The 19,672-nt window shown below is 43.2% G+C and overlaps 1 protein-coding gene across 8 annotated transcripts in view; it reads right to left on the bottom strand.

Annotated features, from left to right (window-relative positions):
- Positions 1-19,672, bottom strand: part of UBR5 (ubiquitin protein ligase E3 component n-recognin 5) — an 83,655-nt gene that overhangs the window by 38,441 nt on the left and 25,542 nt on the right. For 6 of the 8 annotated variants that reach the window (XM_044295848.1, XM_044295852.1, XM_044295856.1 and 3 more), the window contains exons 5-20: positions 16,378-16,497; positions 15,903-16,092; positions 14,255-14,414; positions 13,875-14,024; positions 12,873-13,084; positions 11,666-11,782; positions 11,454-11,564; positions 10,345-10,499; positions 9,822-9,939; positions 7,318-7,502; positions 6,384-6,493; positions 5,764-5,876; positions 5,533-5,676; positions 2,944-3,055; positions 1,643-1,797; positions 1,202-1,399 (exon numbers count right to left, since the gene is read on the bottom strand). In XM_044295848.1, coding sequence (XP_044151783.1) covers positions 1,202-1,399; positions 1,643-1,797; positions 2,944-3,055; positions 5,533-5,676; positions 5,764-5,876; positions 6,384-6,493; positions 7,318-7,502; positions 9,822-9,939; positions 10,345-10,499; positions 11,454-11,564; positions 11,666-11,782; positions 12,873-13,084; positions 13,875-14,024; positions 14,255-14,414; positions 15,903-16,092; positions 16,378-16,497 — 2,350 coding nt within the window. The remainder of the gene's footprint in view (positions 1-1,201; positions 1,400-1,642; positions 1,798-2,943; positions 3,056-5,532; positions 5,677-5,763; positions 5,877-6,383; positions 6,494-7,317; positions 7,503-9,821; positions 9,940-10,344; positions 10,500-11,453; positions 11,565-11,665; positions 11,783-12,872; positions 13,085-13,874; positions 14,025-14,254; positions 14,415-15,902; positions 16,093-16,377; positions 16,498-19,672) is intronic. The other 2 variants (XM_044295854.1, XM_044295855.1) reach the window with 1 other exon arrangement.

The raw sequence follows: 19,672 nt of genomic DNA, 5'->3' as shown, positions 1-19,672 counted from the left end.
ATTCCCCCCATGTAATAATTCTGGAGAATCATTTCTTATGACTATGTTGTGCCGTTCTTCTCTTACTCCTGCTAGAAGTTTATGAATAAAGTTACAGGCCCAGTTGGGGAGGGGTGGCCCTGCATAGTCTACCACTGGCAGCAATGATTAGTCACCGAGACTGTGCAGAGAGACACCCCAACTGGTGACTACCATCTGTACATGTATATATAGACTTCTAGCAAGAGTAGAAGAATGTCAAAACAGCCATAAGAATAAATGTTCCACTAGCTGATCAGGGGGGTTCTGACACCTCACAACCCAGTGTAGTTCCATCGCCAGAAATCCGTGCCCGAACTACACAGCTCCATCAACCTTGAAGAGGAGGAAATGACAAAGTTGTGTAGTTCTGACGCCGACCTGTTGACGGAGCTAAACCTGAACAGTTGATTGGAAGGGTAGCGGGGTGTCGGACCCCGTCCAATCAGCTAGTGATGGCTTCTCCTGAGGATAGGCCATCAATTAATAATGATAAAGCAACCCCTTTAACAGGGAGAGTGGCATAAGCCACTGAAAGACCCCTCTGGCAGCAGTGTATCTTCTGTGAGAACAAAGGATAATCATGTTCGATTTTAACATGCCTAATCCAAACGTTTCGCCGCCATGAAAGGAGATTCTAGACAACCCCATACATGAGATGATCAGACAGGTTTGGCCGACATTCATCTAATGTGTAAACCCAATTTAAAGGGAATATTTGAAGTATTATGCTGCCCTGTCTACCAGGGTCGTCGTTTGTCAACTTTTCTTTTTGATCCAGTCTTTTTTTTTTTATCCCTGGTAAGACTGCCCTCCATATATGATTGAAAACGTTCTTCCTATACAGGAATATGTCTGTCAATCAGCTATGGGGAGAGCCAAGTGCTCTTGAATATTGGGACTCTTAAGCTTGTGCATTACATTTTATATACTCCAGAGCTCAGCTCATGTTGGAGCTGCACAATAGAGATTGTAAGAAATCGACCAAGTGACAGACCCAGCATTTCAAAAAGGTTTACGCTGCCCTTAAAACTTGTGACAGATTCCCTTTAGGACCCTTATACAACACAGATCAAGACAGCATGGTCAGTATGTCCCTTTCCTGCTGTGAATTTGACTACATAACTTTTTGGAGGAGCCAGTAGCAATCCCTCCCTAAACACACCACAGGTACCAGCCATACCTCAACAGCCATTATGATGATTGCAGCCTTCTTCTTGATGGTAGAGTTCGCAGGTAAATTAGCCAGTGAGTGGACCCCCATTCCCAAGCTGCTGATAGGAGGAAGATCCAACCAATCAGGATCTCTGATGCCTCCCATGCAGTCCTTTGCCATGGGATAAATGGTGCCATTTCCATCTCTAAGAATAATGGGAGATTCCTGCAATAAAACAATCATCCATATTAAATTCTACAGAGCGAACATTTTTTGTAAAGCACTAGAAATATATAACATTAGTACTTTTTATTAGGGAATTGCAATTTATGTAATTTTGAGGTTTTTCTGCATCTATTATAAAAGAAATTCCTATGTAGTACACAGGAATTTGTGTTAGCATAAATGCAGACAAACCTCAATACACAGACATACGGATTCAACTGTTAAACCAAGAATTGTACAGACCTGCCCTGCTGTGAAAATTGCCACGTTTCTCTCATTCTGACCAAGGAAAGCAATGCTGCTGGTGGGGAAATTGTTCTCCTGTTCAGCTTTTCCAGTAGCAAGGTCAAAAATGCAGTACCGCACCCAAGTACCAGTCTTTAGCACAGCATGGACTCCTGTACACAAAACAGAAAAGTAAATATCATCACATTGGGTGCAGGCAAGAGAAACATTCATGGTACAAACTACATATAAATAAAAAAAATGTAATTACCAATAAAAAACACTATTGCAATTATAAAGGTATGTCTGTCTACACGGCAATTTCGGCCAAAGATCGCTTTGTAGCGGTGCTGCCATAGGAATGAATGGAGTCGCAGTGCAACGCACACTTGTTGCGATCACAACATGCAAGTCACAAAGTCCAACATTGCTGGATTTATTGCAATTCACGTGTCGCAGCAAATGTGCAAGTCGCGCTGTGACCCCATGCATGTCTATGGTAGAACCGTTACATTGCAATCTTTGGATGCAAGACGCGGATGCTGTAGTGGCCAAAATTGACGTACCCCAATTTCTTCAGGAAACTGAATGCTACAGAACTGAATGTCCAAAACTCACCCACTATACTACAAGGCTTGATAAGCATATGAGCTAGTGATTTGACAAGGATTTGTCCATGGAAAATAAGAAACTGTGCCAGAGTTCAAAACATAATGCAAGGTTTTAAATTAAAAGGAGGTCTACATGACTAACTCTGAAACCAACGGTTTTGGTCTGACCTCTGATCAGTGCAGTGAAAGTCAACAGTGCTCCTACAAGTGCTGCGCCCTCTCCATTGTTTACAGACGGCAATGCATCATACTTCAGCTGAATTGCCCCCTTCGTTATACTGATCAGCGGAAATCCCACGTCAGAGCTGCTTTCAAGCAGCCATCAATAGAGTAAGCTTGCTAAACAACTAGAGGAGGCTGCAGGGTGATAGTTTTATCATTTAACCATGGCTTTTAGCTATTCTAAACATAATCGATATGTAGTGAAAGGTTGCTTCATTTTACCTCAACTTATAATTCACTAGTGAAAAACGGCCAATTAATTCGTTTCCTGTGTTGACATTCCGTTTTCACATTAGCACTAACGACTTCTGTTCAGCTTCGTTACAGGAGAACAACAAATAATGCAAGGGCCAGAACCAAACACTAAGGCCTCATGCACACAGCCCTAATTTTATTTATTTTTTACAGATGTGAACACAGCTTCATTGATTCCATAAGCAGCCTTTAAAATGGCAATGTTGTGTAGTTTGCATTTGTGTAGATTACCTTTAGAATCAACATTGACAGCAAGTATTTCAGTTTTTTCAGGAATGCATAACTTTTTAGGAGTCCTTTGGAAACAATCTGGGACTTTTGGCGTTCCACCCGACTTTACCACCTAAAAGATACCAATCAGAAATATTAACTATAGTTCTGTAATAACCATATTTCACATGTAAAGGTTTGTTTATATTGAAGAGGATCCTCTTTAGGGTTCCAGCAATTAAGGAGGCAGACAGTAAGAAAAAAGTTTACTTCTCCCACCAGCTATACCCCTCATGTGGACACTGAGCTATTCAGTTTGTACGGAAGCAGGAGAAAAACATGGGCAATAAGAAAAAGAACCTATGCAACCAATATGTCTGATCCAAAAGGGAAAACCACCCAACAAGGGTAACATGCGTGGGGTACCGCACAGATAACACCCCTTCACACGGGCGTTGCTGGTGATGACCGGATGCGATGCAGGTGCCAGCAGGCACGCAATTTCAGTCAGTTTTGACTGCGATTGCGTCGGTTGTCTGCTCCCGCGAGAAAAAACTAAATGTGGTACCCAGACCCAAACATTCACTGCCGCAATAAAGCTGTCTACCTTAGAAGCGAGGCTAGAGTATGGAGACTCATCTAGGGAGTCCTCCGAGACTCAATATCTTCTCTGTCGGATATGTCATCCTTCCTGTTCAACATATCAGCACGGCTCTAACAGCGGTGGTGAAACAGAGGAGGAATGAGAAGCAGATCTCAGATGATACTGGGGATCTGGTCTGTTTACGGGATCGATCAATGGGCAAAATCATAGCATCGCCTGAGGATGGGGACTGCTGTAAGGATTGCGGAGCCAAGCGACACAAAATGTCAACTATTGACAGGGACGTCCGAGACAGGTCGAATACAGCTGTAGACAGGGAGCGTGATCACCTGGGGTCCTGGAGCCAAACAAATGCTGAATAAAGGCCAATCTGATATTTGGTACTACAAAGGGCACAGGCAAAGTAGGTAGCAATGGTGGACTCCTGTCTGGGTGATGGGGACCTAGGGAGAGGAAAGTAAGCCCCTGGAGGATGACAAATCCAGGGAAACTGACGTCGCCAAACAAAATTAGCCAATAGCCTGCAAAAGGAATATAGGATGGGAGGGGTGCAACTTAGGACAGAGCCTACCCGTTCGTAGAGCAGAGAGTCCCAGGAGCAGGCCAGAATACATGTGCCTTCATCCAAAAACCAGGAGGGAGAGGAGCCAAAACAAAACTGTTTTGTCCCCATATTCACGACTCACAATCCCTGAAGTCGAGCCTTGGTTCCAAGCAAGGTCCTTAAGCCTCCCAAGTTTCTCCCTATGGGGCGGGAGGACTGGTGGTAGTCCTCCACGTCACCTTTTCTTCTGTCCTGGCTACTGAGGATGTTAGAGGGCATCCCGCTTTGCTGCCAGGTGGGTAACCGAGGGATAATGCCACCCTGGCCCCAAGAGCGTGAAAAAAGAAAGACCTGCAGAGCGGAGTCTGCCTCCTAAGGGCACAAAGCTAAAACCAATTAGCTCAGTAGGAGGAGTTAACACTTTTTGCTTAGTGTCTGTCTCCTAGTGGCAGGAGCTATACCCAAGGTCTTTGCTGTGTCCCCAATGACACGGACATTTGTGACCTTTCTACAATTATTCACATTTAGTTCACTGCTGTGAGTTGTCAGGGGATTACCATTCTCTTCATAGGTGTGGGTCCCAGAAATAAGCTCTATAACCATCATTAATGGATTAATTTTTTACCACGCAAGCTGTCAATGGCATCCTTGAGTTTTAAAGTAGCACAGCAACAAAAAATATATATACTCTGACCTGTTAGAAAGGTCCATGATGTAAACTGTAGTGAAGGTAATTTTATTTTTACCAGTGACTGTATTTGCGAGTTATAACCTCCCTTCTGATCCTCAGCTGTGTCATGTGACCAGCACTCTGATCTCGAACTCACACAGAAAAGTCAGTTACTTCTCTATTCATTACTATGAGACTGACATTGAGGATCCCATAGGAATACATAGTATTATATATAAATAATTGCTTCCTGTCCACACATGTTATTTCGAAAGTCAGAGTGCTGGTCACATGACACAGCTAAGGATCAGAAGGTAGGTTATAACTCAACTACAATTACTGGTAAGAAAATTAATTTCACTACAGTTTACATCAAAGACCTTTCTAACAGGTCAGAGAATAAAACATTTTGTGGGAGTGCCTCTTAAACAGGTATAACATGTACTGCATGTGATGCCTTCCCAGCTTGGGGAAAAATGTCAGTCAGCACCATCAATCAATGAGGGAACAAGGAGGAGATATAGGCCACGCCACTAATAAGTGTCAGCCAATGGGATGCAGAACAATTTTTTGGGTTGGAGACTGAAAACTAACAGGGATGTAACAAACTGCACATTACATTATAATAGCTTTCAGGTTTTGTACAAAGTTTAACGCCCTTTTATCTAATTATACCTGCTAAATTGAGCACAAATTATATGACATTGTTTTATGGAAACAATAAAAATACGTCAAAGACCAATAAAATGTATAGAATGAAGTTTTGGGAAGGGTGGGATAAATAGGTTGTACCTGGAGCTCATCGATCCTTAAAAGTCTGCAGTCTTGGAGGAGAGATGATGGGTCGGGATCACAGCCAGGAGTGCATTGGCTGTTTGAGTTATTTGAAGTTCCAGGGAACTTCACAGCAACATAAGCTCCATCAACTTTAAGTACCTTAACATTACACAAAAAAAATTTTTATTCAAAATGCACACCGACAGGACTGTAGAACAGAATTTATACCAAAGTCATGTTATTAACCTTGCCCACGGGAACATTCTTAACATCCTCGACAAACACAACTTCTCTTAGTGACCACTGCTCTTCATTCACCTTCTCTTCTTCTTTCGGAGCTGGCGTAGATCGTCTACGTTCTTGGAAGGAAAAGAAATGGTGCATTAAAAATTTTAGCGGTGATCTGTGAAACACTGCAAAAAACAATGCCCAGTATAGCAAATCATAGTGTGGTGCACGTAAAAATGAAAGAAGAGAACAATGACATTTGTAAAGTGAGCACACTCACTTTACAATGGTCAAGACAGGTTGTTTTTAAAGTCTTAAAGTTTTGGCCTCTTTTCATGCGTTTTCTTTCTCCCCCAAGATAAATATCTTTACTTGCGGGGAGGGTAGCTATCATTGCAACATTATGTGATGTTGTTTGGGTACACTTCCTGTCTCGATTCTGTTGGGGTCAGCTGCAGCCTGCAAAGGGTAACAGTACCAGTACTTGGGGGCTTGTGAAGCTGTATGAAGCAAAAGCTGACGTTTCTCCCTGGGGTGATGCCTTAACTAGGCAGATCGCAATAATTAACATTTGAGATTAAGAGACCCTTAAAAAAAATTCTGTATAAAATTGAACCCCATAATAATCAATAACTTACTATATGGCATTGAAGCACTGCTGGCAATGGAAGATGCGTCGCTACAGGTGGATGCAGGCGATGGAGGGGGTCCCATTTCTGTTTTTACAGGCTCCTGTTTACTTTCAGGCCTTGCAATAACATTAGAAACAAGGATTAAGTATACTTACACAAAATAAATTCACAGGAATACTAAAAACTGTGGGCACACTAAGGGTGGCTTACACACTAGGTGGATTTTTCAGCAGAAATTCTGCTTCTAAAAATAAGTTCAGTTCACCTGAATTCTTGCAAAAATTCAAGTACTTGCCATTAAAACAAGCCAATTCTGTTGTAGGAAACTGAGTCACCAAAGATTTCTGCAATAAAATCTGCCACCTGTGAAGGCATCCTAAGGACAGATTCCCACGACAGTGCTTGCTCCAGGAAACACAGCTGCATCTGCCAAACTGACCACTGCTCCCCTGACCCAAACGGACTGCATCTGTGTTTCACGATACGGTCAGTTCCTATCAGATCGTGATCTACTGAACTCACATGATGATGTGAGTACAGTAAAGTAGACCTGTGGTTGGTCTGGGAGATGCAGCCAACAGACTGTGCACGATCAAGTGAATGAGCTTATACTCACAGCTAACAAGAACTAGACTGTTATAACACTAAAATCATGGCCCCACTTATAATTCTACGATGGATCAGTTTCCAAATAGATGGTTCCATCAACAGTCAAGGTTTCAGTATTTTTGATAAAAGAAAAGTCCCAGAGTGTGCCATTCCTGCCGTTAAAATATGTAAAAACACAGATGGAAAGCCCATAGCCAAGTGAACATAGCCTAATGCATGTAATAGTTCTGGACCTCCACCAAGTGAGATATCTACTAATTCCACATAAGTTAAGGATGCTTGAAAAATAGAATTTACACCACACAACATGAGGTTAGGTGCTTGCACGTACTTGGCCTCTGTAGTCTTGCTAGTTTTCTCAAGGTTTTTTAGGCTCTCAGGTGAACGTAGTTGGAACCTGCAGCTGTCATTCATATTCCAGACAGACTCCATCAGGACCCCAACTTTTGGGATTCCAGCACTAATAGAGAAGGCCACTGCTCCGGCGTGATAAAGAGGATTATTTCTTAAGCAAACCTGTCGGAAAAGAGAGAGAGATTAATACTGGTGGCAAAACTGAACAAAAAATATTCAATTGCCAATACCATCATTCTGCCTCTCGCAATGGTTACAGAATGCAAGCACACCTTCTCTAAGACTCCCCCCTCTACTTTAGAGGAGATTGGAGGGTTAACAGGGAGATGACTCATGTCTCCCCATATCCTGGCCAATGCTTTAAAGGGACACTGACAGGGCCAATAAGCATATTGAGGTATATATATGGCAGTACAAGTCTTATAATGGGTATTACAATCATCTAAGTTTCCCCCCTGTCCACATTATACATACAGTAAACTTTAAGTTTTATAACCTGCTCCAACGGTCTTCAATCTGCCCAAGGGGCGGCGTTTCACTTCTCTTGCGCCCAGCCAGCCTCCCCCAACTGCCGCTTTGAAGCGCCGCCCAGCTCATGAATATACAGTTTGCTGGGCGGCTTCTGCGGTCCCCGCTCTGAAGCGCTGCGCTGAACAGTGCCCTGCGCATGCGCCGGATCTTGCGAAGTCGGGGACAGTAAGCGCCGCCCAGCGAAGTGAATATTGATAAGCTGGGCGGCGCTTACTGTACCGGATTTCACAAGATCCGGCGCATGCGCCGGGCACTGTTAAGCGCAGCGCTTCAGAGTGGGGACCGCAGAAGCCGCCCAGCAAACTGAATATTCATGAGCTGGGCGGCGCTTCAAAGCGGCAGTTGGGGGAAGCTGGCTGGGCGCAAGAGAGGTGAAACGCCGCCCCTTGGGCAGATTGAAGACCGTTGGAGCAGGTTATAAAGTTTACTGTATGTATAATGTGGACAGGGGGGAAACTTAGATGATTGTAATACCCATTATAAGACCTGTACTGCCATATATATACCTCAATATGCTTATTGGCCCTGTCAGTGTCCCTTTAATGACTCCAGGTACAATTTAAATGTTTTTTTTTTTTTTTACATTAATACAATATTTTAGAGACTAGACAAAGACTGTTTAGGAACCAGTGGCGAATGCACAGTATGAACATTTATTTAGCTGCACTGGTGTATCCTGATGACTGGTTTCCTTTAAGAGTTGCTAACAAGAACATAAAGTCAGAAAATACACAAACTACCATCTAAACACACACTATGGAACGTTACAGAATTTACACCCAGAAAAGAAGGCCCTTTATTTCAAGAATGGAAAGAAAGGGGGATAACAAAGAAGAAGGTCAACTAAATGTATGAATTGGAAACATGAGAAAAAGAGGAAATAATGAAATATAACCTAACAACCAATTTTCACAAATGTCCTCCTTGCTCAAACCTAGAATATATCTAGTAAAAGAAGGAAAAAGGTTTCATATTCTTTTAAAAACAAAATCCGACAATCTCAAACCAATACCAAAACAAAAAAAACAAAACTATTTACACATACACAAACTTTTTGGAAAATGGCCCCATCATCTATCAGATCAAAAACATATGGTAAAAAATAAACAGATGATCAAAAGGTAAAAAAATTAAATAAAAATCTGCATGACCAAAGATGGCACATACATGATGTAACCTCCCAGAAAACAGAAGGTCTTAAAAGTAACTCAACAAAAAGCAGACTTATGGCATGGATGATTGATACGCAACAACTTCTTCTAGGAGAACATAAAACAATATATAGAATCACACTGTAATAATAACTATACCAATAGACAAAATATTTTTCATTACAAGGAAAAAAAAAATTTCAACATCTCAAATCCTACAAATACCTGCATTACTATTACCAGCATGAAGAGGATATACTTACTCCTCAACCTCCAAAATTTCTGAAGTAATATCCCATATGAATTACATAAGGTATATCGAGGTAATAGATACATTATTTAACAACGAAAAAACACAATTTCTTTAACCCTTTCCTGACGTAGTGATTTTCTGTGTAATAGCACAGTAATAGCCGATCCCCTGCGGTAACAGCTGTTTTAACCGATGCTGATGGGTTAACCCATTAAATACCACTGAATGCTGACCACTGCATCTAAGGGGTTAACAGAGTGAGATTCCTCTCAACCCATCGGCTCCCCTCGATACGATTGAGGGATTAAGTATCCCCACATCCTAGAGGAACTTGAATGGGGCTGAAATGCAACTAGGCCACATGACCCATGTACGGTGACATCGCTTGGCCTAGGAAGAGGCCTCTAACAGCGGATTGTCGAGAGTCCTGGGTGTCGGACAATCACTAAGCCGATATTGATGACCCATCCTGAGGATAGGTCATAAATATATTTTCCTGGATAACCCCTTTAATGAACATCCAGTTACTACAACAAAGATTCTCACCTGGGTACCCACAGTAATGTTTGGCATCGATGAAATTCCAGCACTTGATTTGGGTTTCTTGTTTTTCGCTCTGGCTTTCTCGAGCATTTTTTTCCGCTGACTAAAAGGAACAACACCCCTAAAAGAAATTCAGAGAAACTATCAGCATTTGTATGCACATTAATGAATACTACTGCACACCTCATGCAAGATGCAATATTGTATTGTTCTTGTAAATTTGCTGCACACTTTAGAGGACACATCTGATCAGCAAGGGGTCCAATTGCAATTAGCGACATGCTTTACCGACATGCCACCAATGTCTATGATGAGACAACCTCTTTAACCCCAAGTGATTATTCTTGTGCTTGCATTATTCTTGTGCTTGCGTCAAGATGAAAGACAGAGGAAGCCATGTTTTCTGGTTTGTATTGATATTTCAGGTAACAATACTTATGGGAAGATAATCAGGGTGTTTCACATACCAATGGATTACCAAACAATAAAGGCCATAATAATTGTTCATTAAAACAGATCTACTCACCACCAGTAGAGATTGTTTTCCAGCTGTGCACAAGTGTAAAGCGCACAGCAATGCAGTGACACAATCTTCTCTCCCTGCAGCTCTGGAAACACTTGGGCTGTGTGCTCTAATTTTGAAGCAACTGAACTTAGAGTCTCATCTACCCATGTGGCCACCTGACCAAAAAAAACAAAAAAAAAAAACGTAAGGACTAGGTTATAAATTACATGCCATAGAAACTGTGCTAACTATTGTATTAACAAGGGTGGCCAACTGAACTTAACATGCACATCTTTAACCTCAGGATAGGTCATCAATATCAGATCAGCAGGAGTCAGACACCTGGGACCCCCGCAGCCTCTTCCTAGGCCATGTGACGTCACCGTGCATCAGTCACATGGCCTAGTTGCAGCTCTGCCCTATTCGGGTCAATGAGGCTGATCTGCAATACCAAGCACAGTAACTATATAATGTATGGCACACTGCTTGGAAAGCTGCCAGGAGCTGGCTTCGCACCGGTGAGCTCAGAGGCTTGCTGAAAAAGCTGATCAGCGGTGGGTGCTGGGACTTGGACCCCTGTCAATGTGATAATAACCAATCCTGAGGATAGGTTATCAATATAAGTTCCCAGGTAACCCATTTAACCTTTTGCTCTTGTGTTCAATGATCTACAGATTCATTGATTTGGAGCAATAATTCAGAGTAAAAAGCAGAGAGAATCCTGACAGGACTACAAGGAAAGGCAGAAAGTCCTGACTACCCCACCCACACACAGTGATCAACAGCCTTTTCTGTACACATACAGACACTGATAGAGCTGTCAACCATTCTGTGACGGCAGGGTAATGAGGACTCTCACTGGACTCTTTGCTTTTTATGCAGAAATCCTGCTCCAAATCACAGAAACCTATATATCTCAGGGTGCAGCATCTCGCCTATCATATCCAGCTCTCCGAGTTGGCAGCAGAAATATCCTGACTGGTTCGCTTACGTCTCCTTAACCTTCTGCTCCATCTCCACTTAATGAATCAGAACTACAATAAATATTTTTCATAAGAAAAGAAAATGAAGCAACTTGACCAATTGCTAGTATCAAGGAGAAGTTTAATTTTTAGAGCAAAAGTCCAAACCTTATTGCTTTCTGTAGCAACCGTTGCCCGAATACTATTTGCAGAAAGAAGAACAATTTTCTCATTCGTCAGGCCTAAGAAAGCAGTTCTTGGATGATGAATCAACGGGTTCTGAAAAAGGTGGAGAAAAATAAAACACAGAAGAAAAATGTCAAATGTTCAGTCCTAAGGGAAGAAATAATTAATTGAAGCAGCACATGAGCGTGACAAACCTGTGGGTTCCTGTACGGTTCGGATTCTAGCCATTTCCACTGATACAGCTCTCCTTTACTGCTCACTGCAACCAGTTCTGAATACAGAGCTCCAATGGCAATAAATTTTGTTCCATCCTACATAAAAACATGAACAACATCTACTAGTGCAGTCTTAAGATATTTCCAACCACCAGCCGTATGAAATACATATATAGTGCAAATGGTAAAGCTACCGCCAGGTGGAGCTTACTGCATACAGCTGATCTTTGAAACGCAGAATGTGTGTGAATTTAAACGGAATCTGTCAATAGGTTTGGGACCATTAATGGGGTATTCTGGTTGGTAGAAGTCATCCCCTATCCACAAAAGAAGGTAGGGGTCCAGCAACCTCCGGCACTCCAGGTGTCGTGAAACTGCATCTCCCATCGTGCACACTTGCTTGGCTGTTCAATGAACTCTCACAGAAGTGAAAGGAGCATGCTGGGAGTTGTAGTTTCACAACAGCTGGAGTGCCAAAGGCTGCTGATCCCTGGGATAGGGGATAACTATTAGATCGGTGGGGGTCCTACCGCTGCCCTGTTCATTTCTATGGGGGTTCCGGAAATAAAGCGGTGTATTCTGCCGTCTCCGGAAATACCATAGAAATGAATGGAGCAGCCGCATGCATGTGCGACCGGCCGTTCTGTTCATTTCAGGGGGGCTGGAGGGGATGGGGGCCCCCTGTTCTCGTGATCGATGGGGGTCCTAGTGGTGGATAGAGGATAACTTCCAACAATCGGATAACCCCCTTTAAAACCACAAGCATGTTGTTATGCAGTTGGAATTAACGCTCCAAAAACTGCTCCCATCAAAACCAGCCATATGTGCACTGGGTAATAGAAGAACCTACTACCAGACATGAAACCGGGACTTGGGGCCAGTAACTTGGGGTGTACAGAAAAAGCCAGAATGAGCACGCCTTGCTTCGCTGCAAAGCTGAAGTAAGGTGTACCATTCCCAGCATCTACACATCGACCAGTGCACAGTGCTCCCGGACTCATCTCCAGTAAATTATAAGTTCTTTCACTGCACAATACAGAAACAGACTAGTTTGATAAAGGGCAGGTTTGGAACACTACACCCCAGCTGCATAAAGACATACTGGTGGTTTAGTGGCCCCAGACCTAGTGATGGGTTACCTTTCCACTAAGGGCGGCTGTATATGAAGACAAAAAAAACACTATACCTTTTCTGGCCACCACTGCAGATCTTCTCCTAGTGATACTGGACTCAGAATAGGAGTGTTCTTCTTGTCCAGACTGGGCTCCCCTTCTTTGCTTGTGGAGCCTCTTTCATTATCGAATGAGGCCCCATCAAGCCACCGCCTCTCACGCAATCGCAAAACTGACTCACGTTCGCGCAACAGTTCAGAGTCTCTTTCTAAGGGAAGAAGGAGAACTGGTATGCAATTGGGTCACACCAGTGGGATAAAAGTAAGCCAATCTCTATTTAAGACCCTTCTTATCTAGCAGCAACTTAAGCTCATGTACGCTTAAAAGAAATGATCTCCATTACTGCCATTTCTTGATATATAGGGTCATAGAACTAGTTTTAAATTTACCACACAAAAGGGGGTGGTTTGTGAGCCTGACATGCTTCTCCTCACAGGAGGAATATTAAACTTTGTTTTTTGGAGGAAAAAGAAAAGGAAAAAACCACAATGACAAAACAGCTTTGACAAGAAGCATGGTTTAGCCCTAAATGGAATGTTTAATGCAGAACTACTTACTAAGAGGGTCTCTAAGCGTATTAAACCATAGCACAGGTTAATGGTGTGCTAGCCAGTGCAACACCTTAATGAGCCAGCAGTGTAAAAACGGAGGAAAAGGGCAAGGAATTAAACCTTCCACGTGTACAATTAACCATTTTGCTACTGGAGAAGTCAAAAAAGGTACAGAGTATATTAGCTCCTGACCAATTTGACAAAGGACCTGTTTGCCATGAGGTCCAGCATGACGCTGCCAGAAAAAAAATAAAAAAAAAGGCTAGGAAACCATGATGTAGGGCTGAGAAGATCCTTGCCTCTTTTGGTTTAACTGGGCCACCAAGGACGCCTACTGATTGCTTTCAGGGTCTGCCATTGGCCTACATGTCTTAAAAATGATAAAAACCAAAATTACAAGGGGAAGCTAAAAAAAAATAGGATATAACACGGCTAATTTCTAAGATAACAAAGGCACAGAATTACCTCTAGATGAGCCTATCCTGGAAAGTGAAGAGCGCCGAAAGGATGGATAACCAAAGTAGCTAATATCTTCTGAAAACATAGCATCTGCATCAATTATGACACTTGGGTGAGCAGAATGAATGTCAGCATCCAGCAGTGACATAAGATCCTCTATAAACACAAGGATCACAAGCCGTCATTAAGCAAAATATGAAAACAGAATGCCATGAGACATTTCACTACAGTCACTAACACCCAGAAACGAGGTCACCTGCCATGACAGACTCACAGCACGTGACCACATTTCCAGAGGCGTTTCATCGCCTACTAAGATTTGTTTTAGGAAATAAGGCCGCCTCTAGATGTGAGCAATAGACAAGGTCAAAAAAATCAACACTAACCTCCTGGTAAGTAGGATTCACTGGCTGTGTCGTCCCCATCATCCCCGTCTTCGTCATCGCGGCTCAAGAGATTGTTCACTGCCAAATTCACGTCAAGATTTGTCCTCTGTAGTTCTCTTATAATGACGCTTCTGGACTTTCCTTGAAGGACAACCTGTGCCTATAGTGGATAAGACAGTAATGCCATTACACACCAAAACTGGTATTATGCCTGAACCAGGACCTAAAAGGGGTAAAGGGGACAGGGATTCGGTCTCTCATCTGCTCATGGAGACACCCCCAGTTCACAAGCCCTATTAGCAGATATATACTGTACATCATAGGGGGGGGGGGGGCCCCCCCAACTCAGAATCTCCCTTTATGAGCGAGAACAAAGCTGCTCCATTTTAGTGTACTTAAGTAGGCCTTCTATTAAGTGGATGGTCATTTGTCTGAATGACCATCATGTAAAAGTAAACTTCTTCTGCATCAACCGCGACAGAGGTGGCCACTGAATTGCATGCCGAAATTCCGTTTTCCCAGAGGAGGGAACGGGTCAATAAGCTAGTCGCCTTGGTTGCCATATTTTGAAAGGGCCTGTCTCAAATGAGACAACCCATTATGGCGATTTCATAAACTGTATTATTTTTTTTCCATGGGAAATATAAAGGAAGGACTCATTCCTGCTGAATGGTCTACTCTTCAGGCTTCATGTCAGTACGATACATAAATTCGGATGTAGTAGATGTGATGCAGAAATGACCGCAACTGTATTATTCATCTGAATGCAGCTCACAGAAATCCACGTGCTTGCTGACAAAAAGCCATTCAGACTTTCAGCCTCAAATGGTCGGCAGAAAATCCCCCACATGTGAATCTACACTATTGGTGTCATTTATTAAGAGCAGCGTTTTAGACGCCAGGATTAACCCTGAGCAGAGGCTTGACGGGCCTAAATTCTGTAGAGGCGCCGGCCTCTACTTAAAGAGGACCTTTCACTAATATACAAACTCAAAACTAACTATACCTGTGGGCAGAGCGGCGCCCAGGGGTCCCCCTGCACTTACTAGTATGCCTGGGCGTCGCTCCGTTCGCCCGGTATATGCTCCGGTGTCTGAGCTCCGTCTGTGCAGGGGGACCCCTGGGCGCCGCTCTGCCCCCAGGTATAGTTAGTTTTGAGTTTGTATATTAGTGAAAGGTCCTCTTTAACTTACGCGCATCCACTGCAAGCTTAAATCTACTCCAGCTCCCTTGCTGGCATAGATTTAGATTTTCTATGCCTAAAACCGGCATAGAAAATGGAACTGGAGAATGGAAATGAAAACGGAACTGGAGAATGTGGCGTGTATGACGAAGTCGCCAATTCAGCTGCAAACCCCCTTTGCGACAGATATTGGCCTATATCTTTTCAGAAATGACCCCCTATATGCTTAACAGGCTCTCCCCCACCACCTGATTGACTTGGTTTAACTCTAAATATACCAATGATAGACATTTATTTAAAATCGCATGCAGTGATAAAAAAACTAACAGAATTTGGATTATCAGAAGGGCTATATATATATATATATATATATATATATATATATATATATATATATATATATAGTCTAGAATATTACATTAAGAAAAATAACGTACAGGTAATATTCTAGAAACATAAAATTACCTGTGAAATCAGCTCTTCGGGTATCACTGAAGCTGGAATCACTGGCTGTGGCTGACTTCCCAGAAGTCCGGAGCCTCTGTCCCTTCCAGTACGAATAACCCGGGTCTGTCTACGAGAATCTCTAGCACCTGCAGAAGACCGGCCAGAGGATCCACCTCCACTTCCACCTACTCCAGAACTCCAGCGACTGCTGTATAATGGAAAAAAAGAAGAAAATACAAGGCAAAGAATACACGCAAAGGTCACTCATTACCCTATGGCCTGCAACACTGAACCAAAGACTCCTTCAGCAACATATCTAGAAATAAACTGCACTACATTTACAATTGACTTTGGTGAAAGATGGTACATTTATCTACAGTGGTTGCAGGTTCTCCTACACACATCGAAAATACATGTTGAGCTTCCAGGAAGAAAAGAAAGAAAGATTTTTTATTTTTTTTATATTTTCAGCCTTAACCCTTTGAAAACTTACCCAAGGGTGTTGCTTGCCAGTCTGCCAAGAGTCTCAGAGCCAGACAAAAACCAGGGAGAGTCACTAGTCCTGCCTGGCCTGGATGTCCTTCCTGCCCCTGAGCCACTGTTCAACTTTGAACTGAAAACAAAAGAGGGCATATCAGTCAGAAGTAAGAAAGAAATGAAACCACCACCATCCGGGTTGTACAAATAAATGCTCAAGGACTTGGTCTGGCAAGAAACAAGCCTAAGCAACACCCTTGGGATCTTGGCGGGAGAAGACGCTCTCCACGTGGCACATTCTAGAAATATCTGCACGCAGCTTCCAGCAACCCCATTACCCATAGGTGGTTTTCTAGGCTTTATTATGCCATTATATACACACACAATATAATATCTGTAAGGATTAATCTGATGTAAATTTATAACAGTGCTTGTAAGTTTCCACCCATGCTGATACAGGACCATGTGGTCCTTTGCCGTACACCAAGAGTCCTGTTCATATAATGAGCATTTATATCGCCATTGTATGCATACATGGACGTCAGAACCCACTGATCCCATATTGATGACATCAGGACAGGTCATCAATATCTGGAGTCCGGAGAACTTCTGTGGAATAATGGTGAACGGGCTTAAAAGGGGTTGTGCACTGGCGTAATATGCATGACTTTTTCTCAGGATAAGGGATTAATATCAGATTTTAGGGGGGTATGACTCCCGAGCCCCCACTAATCAGCTGTTTAAAGCAGTCGTGCAAGCGCCGCTTCCTCTCCACTAGAAGCTAATAGCCCAAACTCAAATACACAGAAAATACTGCATAAGATATACCAAAAGCAATTAAGGGCCCTCTTTCACACTTGCGTTGTCCGGATCCGGCGTGTACTCCACTTGCCGGAATTACACGCCGGATCCGGAAAAACGCAAGTGTACTGAAAGCATTTGAAGACGGAGCAGTCTTCAAAATGCGTTCAGTGTTACTATGGCACCCAGGACGCTATTAATGTCCTGGTTGCCATAGTAGGAGCGGGGGAGCGGTATACTTACAGTCCGTGTGGCTCCCGGGGCGCTCCAGAATGACGTGTTCCATGCGCTTGGGGCGCCCTGACGTCACTCTGGAGCGCCCCGGGAGCCGCACAGACTGCAAGTATGCTGCTCCCCCGCTCCCCACTACACTTTACCATGGCTGCCAGGACTTAAGCGTCCCGGCAGCCATGGTAACCACTCTAAAAAAGCTAAACGTCGGATCCGGCAATGCGCCGAAACGACGTTTAGCTTAAGGCCGGATCCGGATCAATGCCTTTCAATGGGCATTAATTCCGCATCCGGCCTTGCGGCAAGTTTTCAGGATTTTTGGCCGGAGCAAAAAGCGCAGCATGCTGCGGTATTTTCTCCGGCCAAAAAACGTTCCGTTCCGGAACTGAAGACATCCTGAACGGATTTCTCTCCGTTCAGAATGCATTAGGATAAAACTGATCAGGATTCTTCCGGCATAGAGCCCCGACGACGGAACTCTATGCCGGATCCGGACAACGCAAGTGTGAAAGGGACCTAATTGAAACATAATACACAAAATATAATAGAGGTGAAAGACAGAAGGGTACAAACAATAAAGCCCCCCACTGTATCCGTGCAGAGTGAAAACCGCATAGGTGTAAAGGCCAGACAGTCAATATGAGAAGTCCCACGTAAAAGGCAAATCAGTCACACTCCCCTAACAGTAATTAACTACATTATATATAGTAACTAATTATCACCTCACATATCGAGCAGAGCATAAATATATAGGCCCTTAGGAATATTAAAATAATGCGGCAGAGTATAGTCAGCTAGATGACAGATATAGTACATCTCACCCAAAGTAGTAAAAATTATATCAACCAATGTCTAATAAACCGGGCAGTATCTACAAATATCGGCTGATTGAGTTCTGCAGCATACAGGGATATGTAGGGCAGAAAGAAAGATGGAAAAAAATCAATTACCTACATCGATACACGGTCTGGTCCACCTGGCAAGACTACTACCTTGACGTGCGTTTCGCCAACCCACTGGCTTCCCCACAGTTTACCTGCATGTCGTCTCCATTGTCTAGGTCAGGTATGGCCAACCTGAGGCTCTCCAGCTGTTGCAAAACTACAACTCCCAGCAGGCCGATAACTGCCTACAGCAGGGCATAGTGGGAGTTGTAGTTTTCCTCTACATCAGGCATGGCTAACCTGCTGCTCTCCAGCTGTTGTAAGTTAATACAAGGCATTTACTAATGCATTGTTAACCCTATTGCTTCCCGAATTCATTTTTCCATTCAGATTATCCACTGCTCGTTTCCATGGTTATGGCCACATTGCAATCCAGCAGTGGTGGCCGTGGTTGCACGCTATAGGAAAAAGCACTAGCCTTTGTGCGCTCCTATGGTACCGACCACTAGAGGCTAGTGCCTTTTCCTGTAGTGTGCAAGTACAACCACCACTTCTGGATTGCAGGGAGGTCGTAACCATGGAAACAAGCAGCGTTTAATGTGATGGAAAAATGAATCCAGCCAGCAAAGGAGGCAATATGGACAATACATTAGTAAGTGCCTGGTATTAACTTCCTGGTATTAACAGTGAGACAGCCCCTTTAGTAGTCTGACTAAAAGACAGGAAAAACCACCAAGTTTTGTCCTTACCTGTGTCCTAGCCGCAATGCATTGATCAATATCTCAATGGGAGATCTATCAATTTTGGCACAATTTAACTAAAAGTTGCAGAAGGTGACTGTCGTGCTTACACCATCGCCTATATTTGCATCTTTTCTCGGATATCACATGGTCCTAAGGCCACTTTATTAACCGTGCCCACTTTTCTCTGCAGATTTCTTATTTTATGGCCTAACTCCTCCTTTATGAGGTGAATGCTGACATTGGTATGTAATAAGTTTGGCACAAACTAGATGGCTTTGGAGCGTCTTGCAGTACTTTCTTTTGGCACAGACTGATAAATCTCCCACACTGTAAGCACAGCTGCATACAGGATGGGGGGGTATACGTTCTGTCCAAAAATTGTCCAATTATACACGTTAAGACAGATTCCTCAGTGGTTGATACCTTTTAAAGGCTAACTGAAAAGACAAAGCGGCCCAAGTAGCCTGGAAAGCTTGCAATTTCGCCAGCCACTCAAATCTACCAACCATTGAGGAATCTGGATTTTTTTTCATCCAATTATTCCAGTCGCTGTTAACATGCCCGTCTCCCACTCTGCCTTGATTCACATCCTGCCCAGATGATAGCAGCCTGTGGCGAGATTACTTCACCTTCTGCCCCTATTAAAACAATT

Source organism: Bufo gargarizans, chromosome 5, assembly GCF_014858855.1.
Source record: "Bufo gargarizans isolate SCDJY-AF-19 chromosome 5, ASM1485885v1, whole genome shotgun sequence".
NCBI classification, from domain to species: domain Eukaryota; kingdom Metazoa; phylum Chordata; class Amphibia; order Anura; family Bufonidae; genus Bufo; species Bufo gargarizans.
Note: the sequence above shows the minus strand (reverse complement) of the source record. Positions and strands in the feature narration are given on the sequence as shown.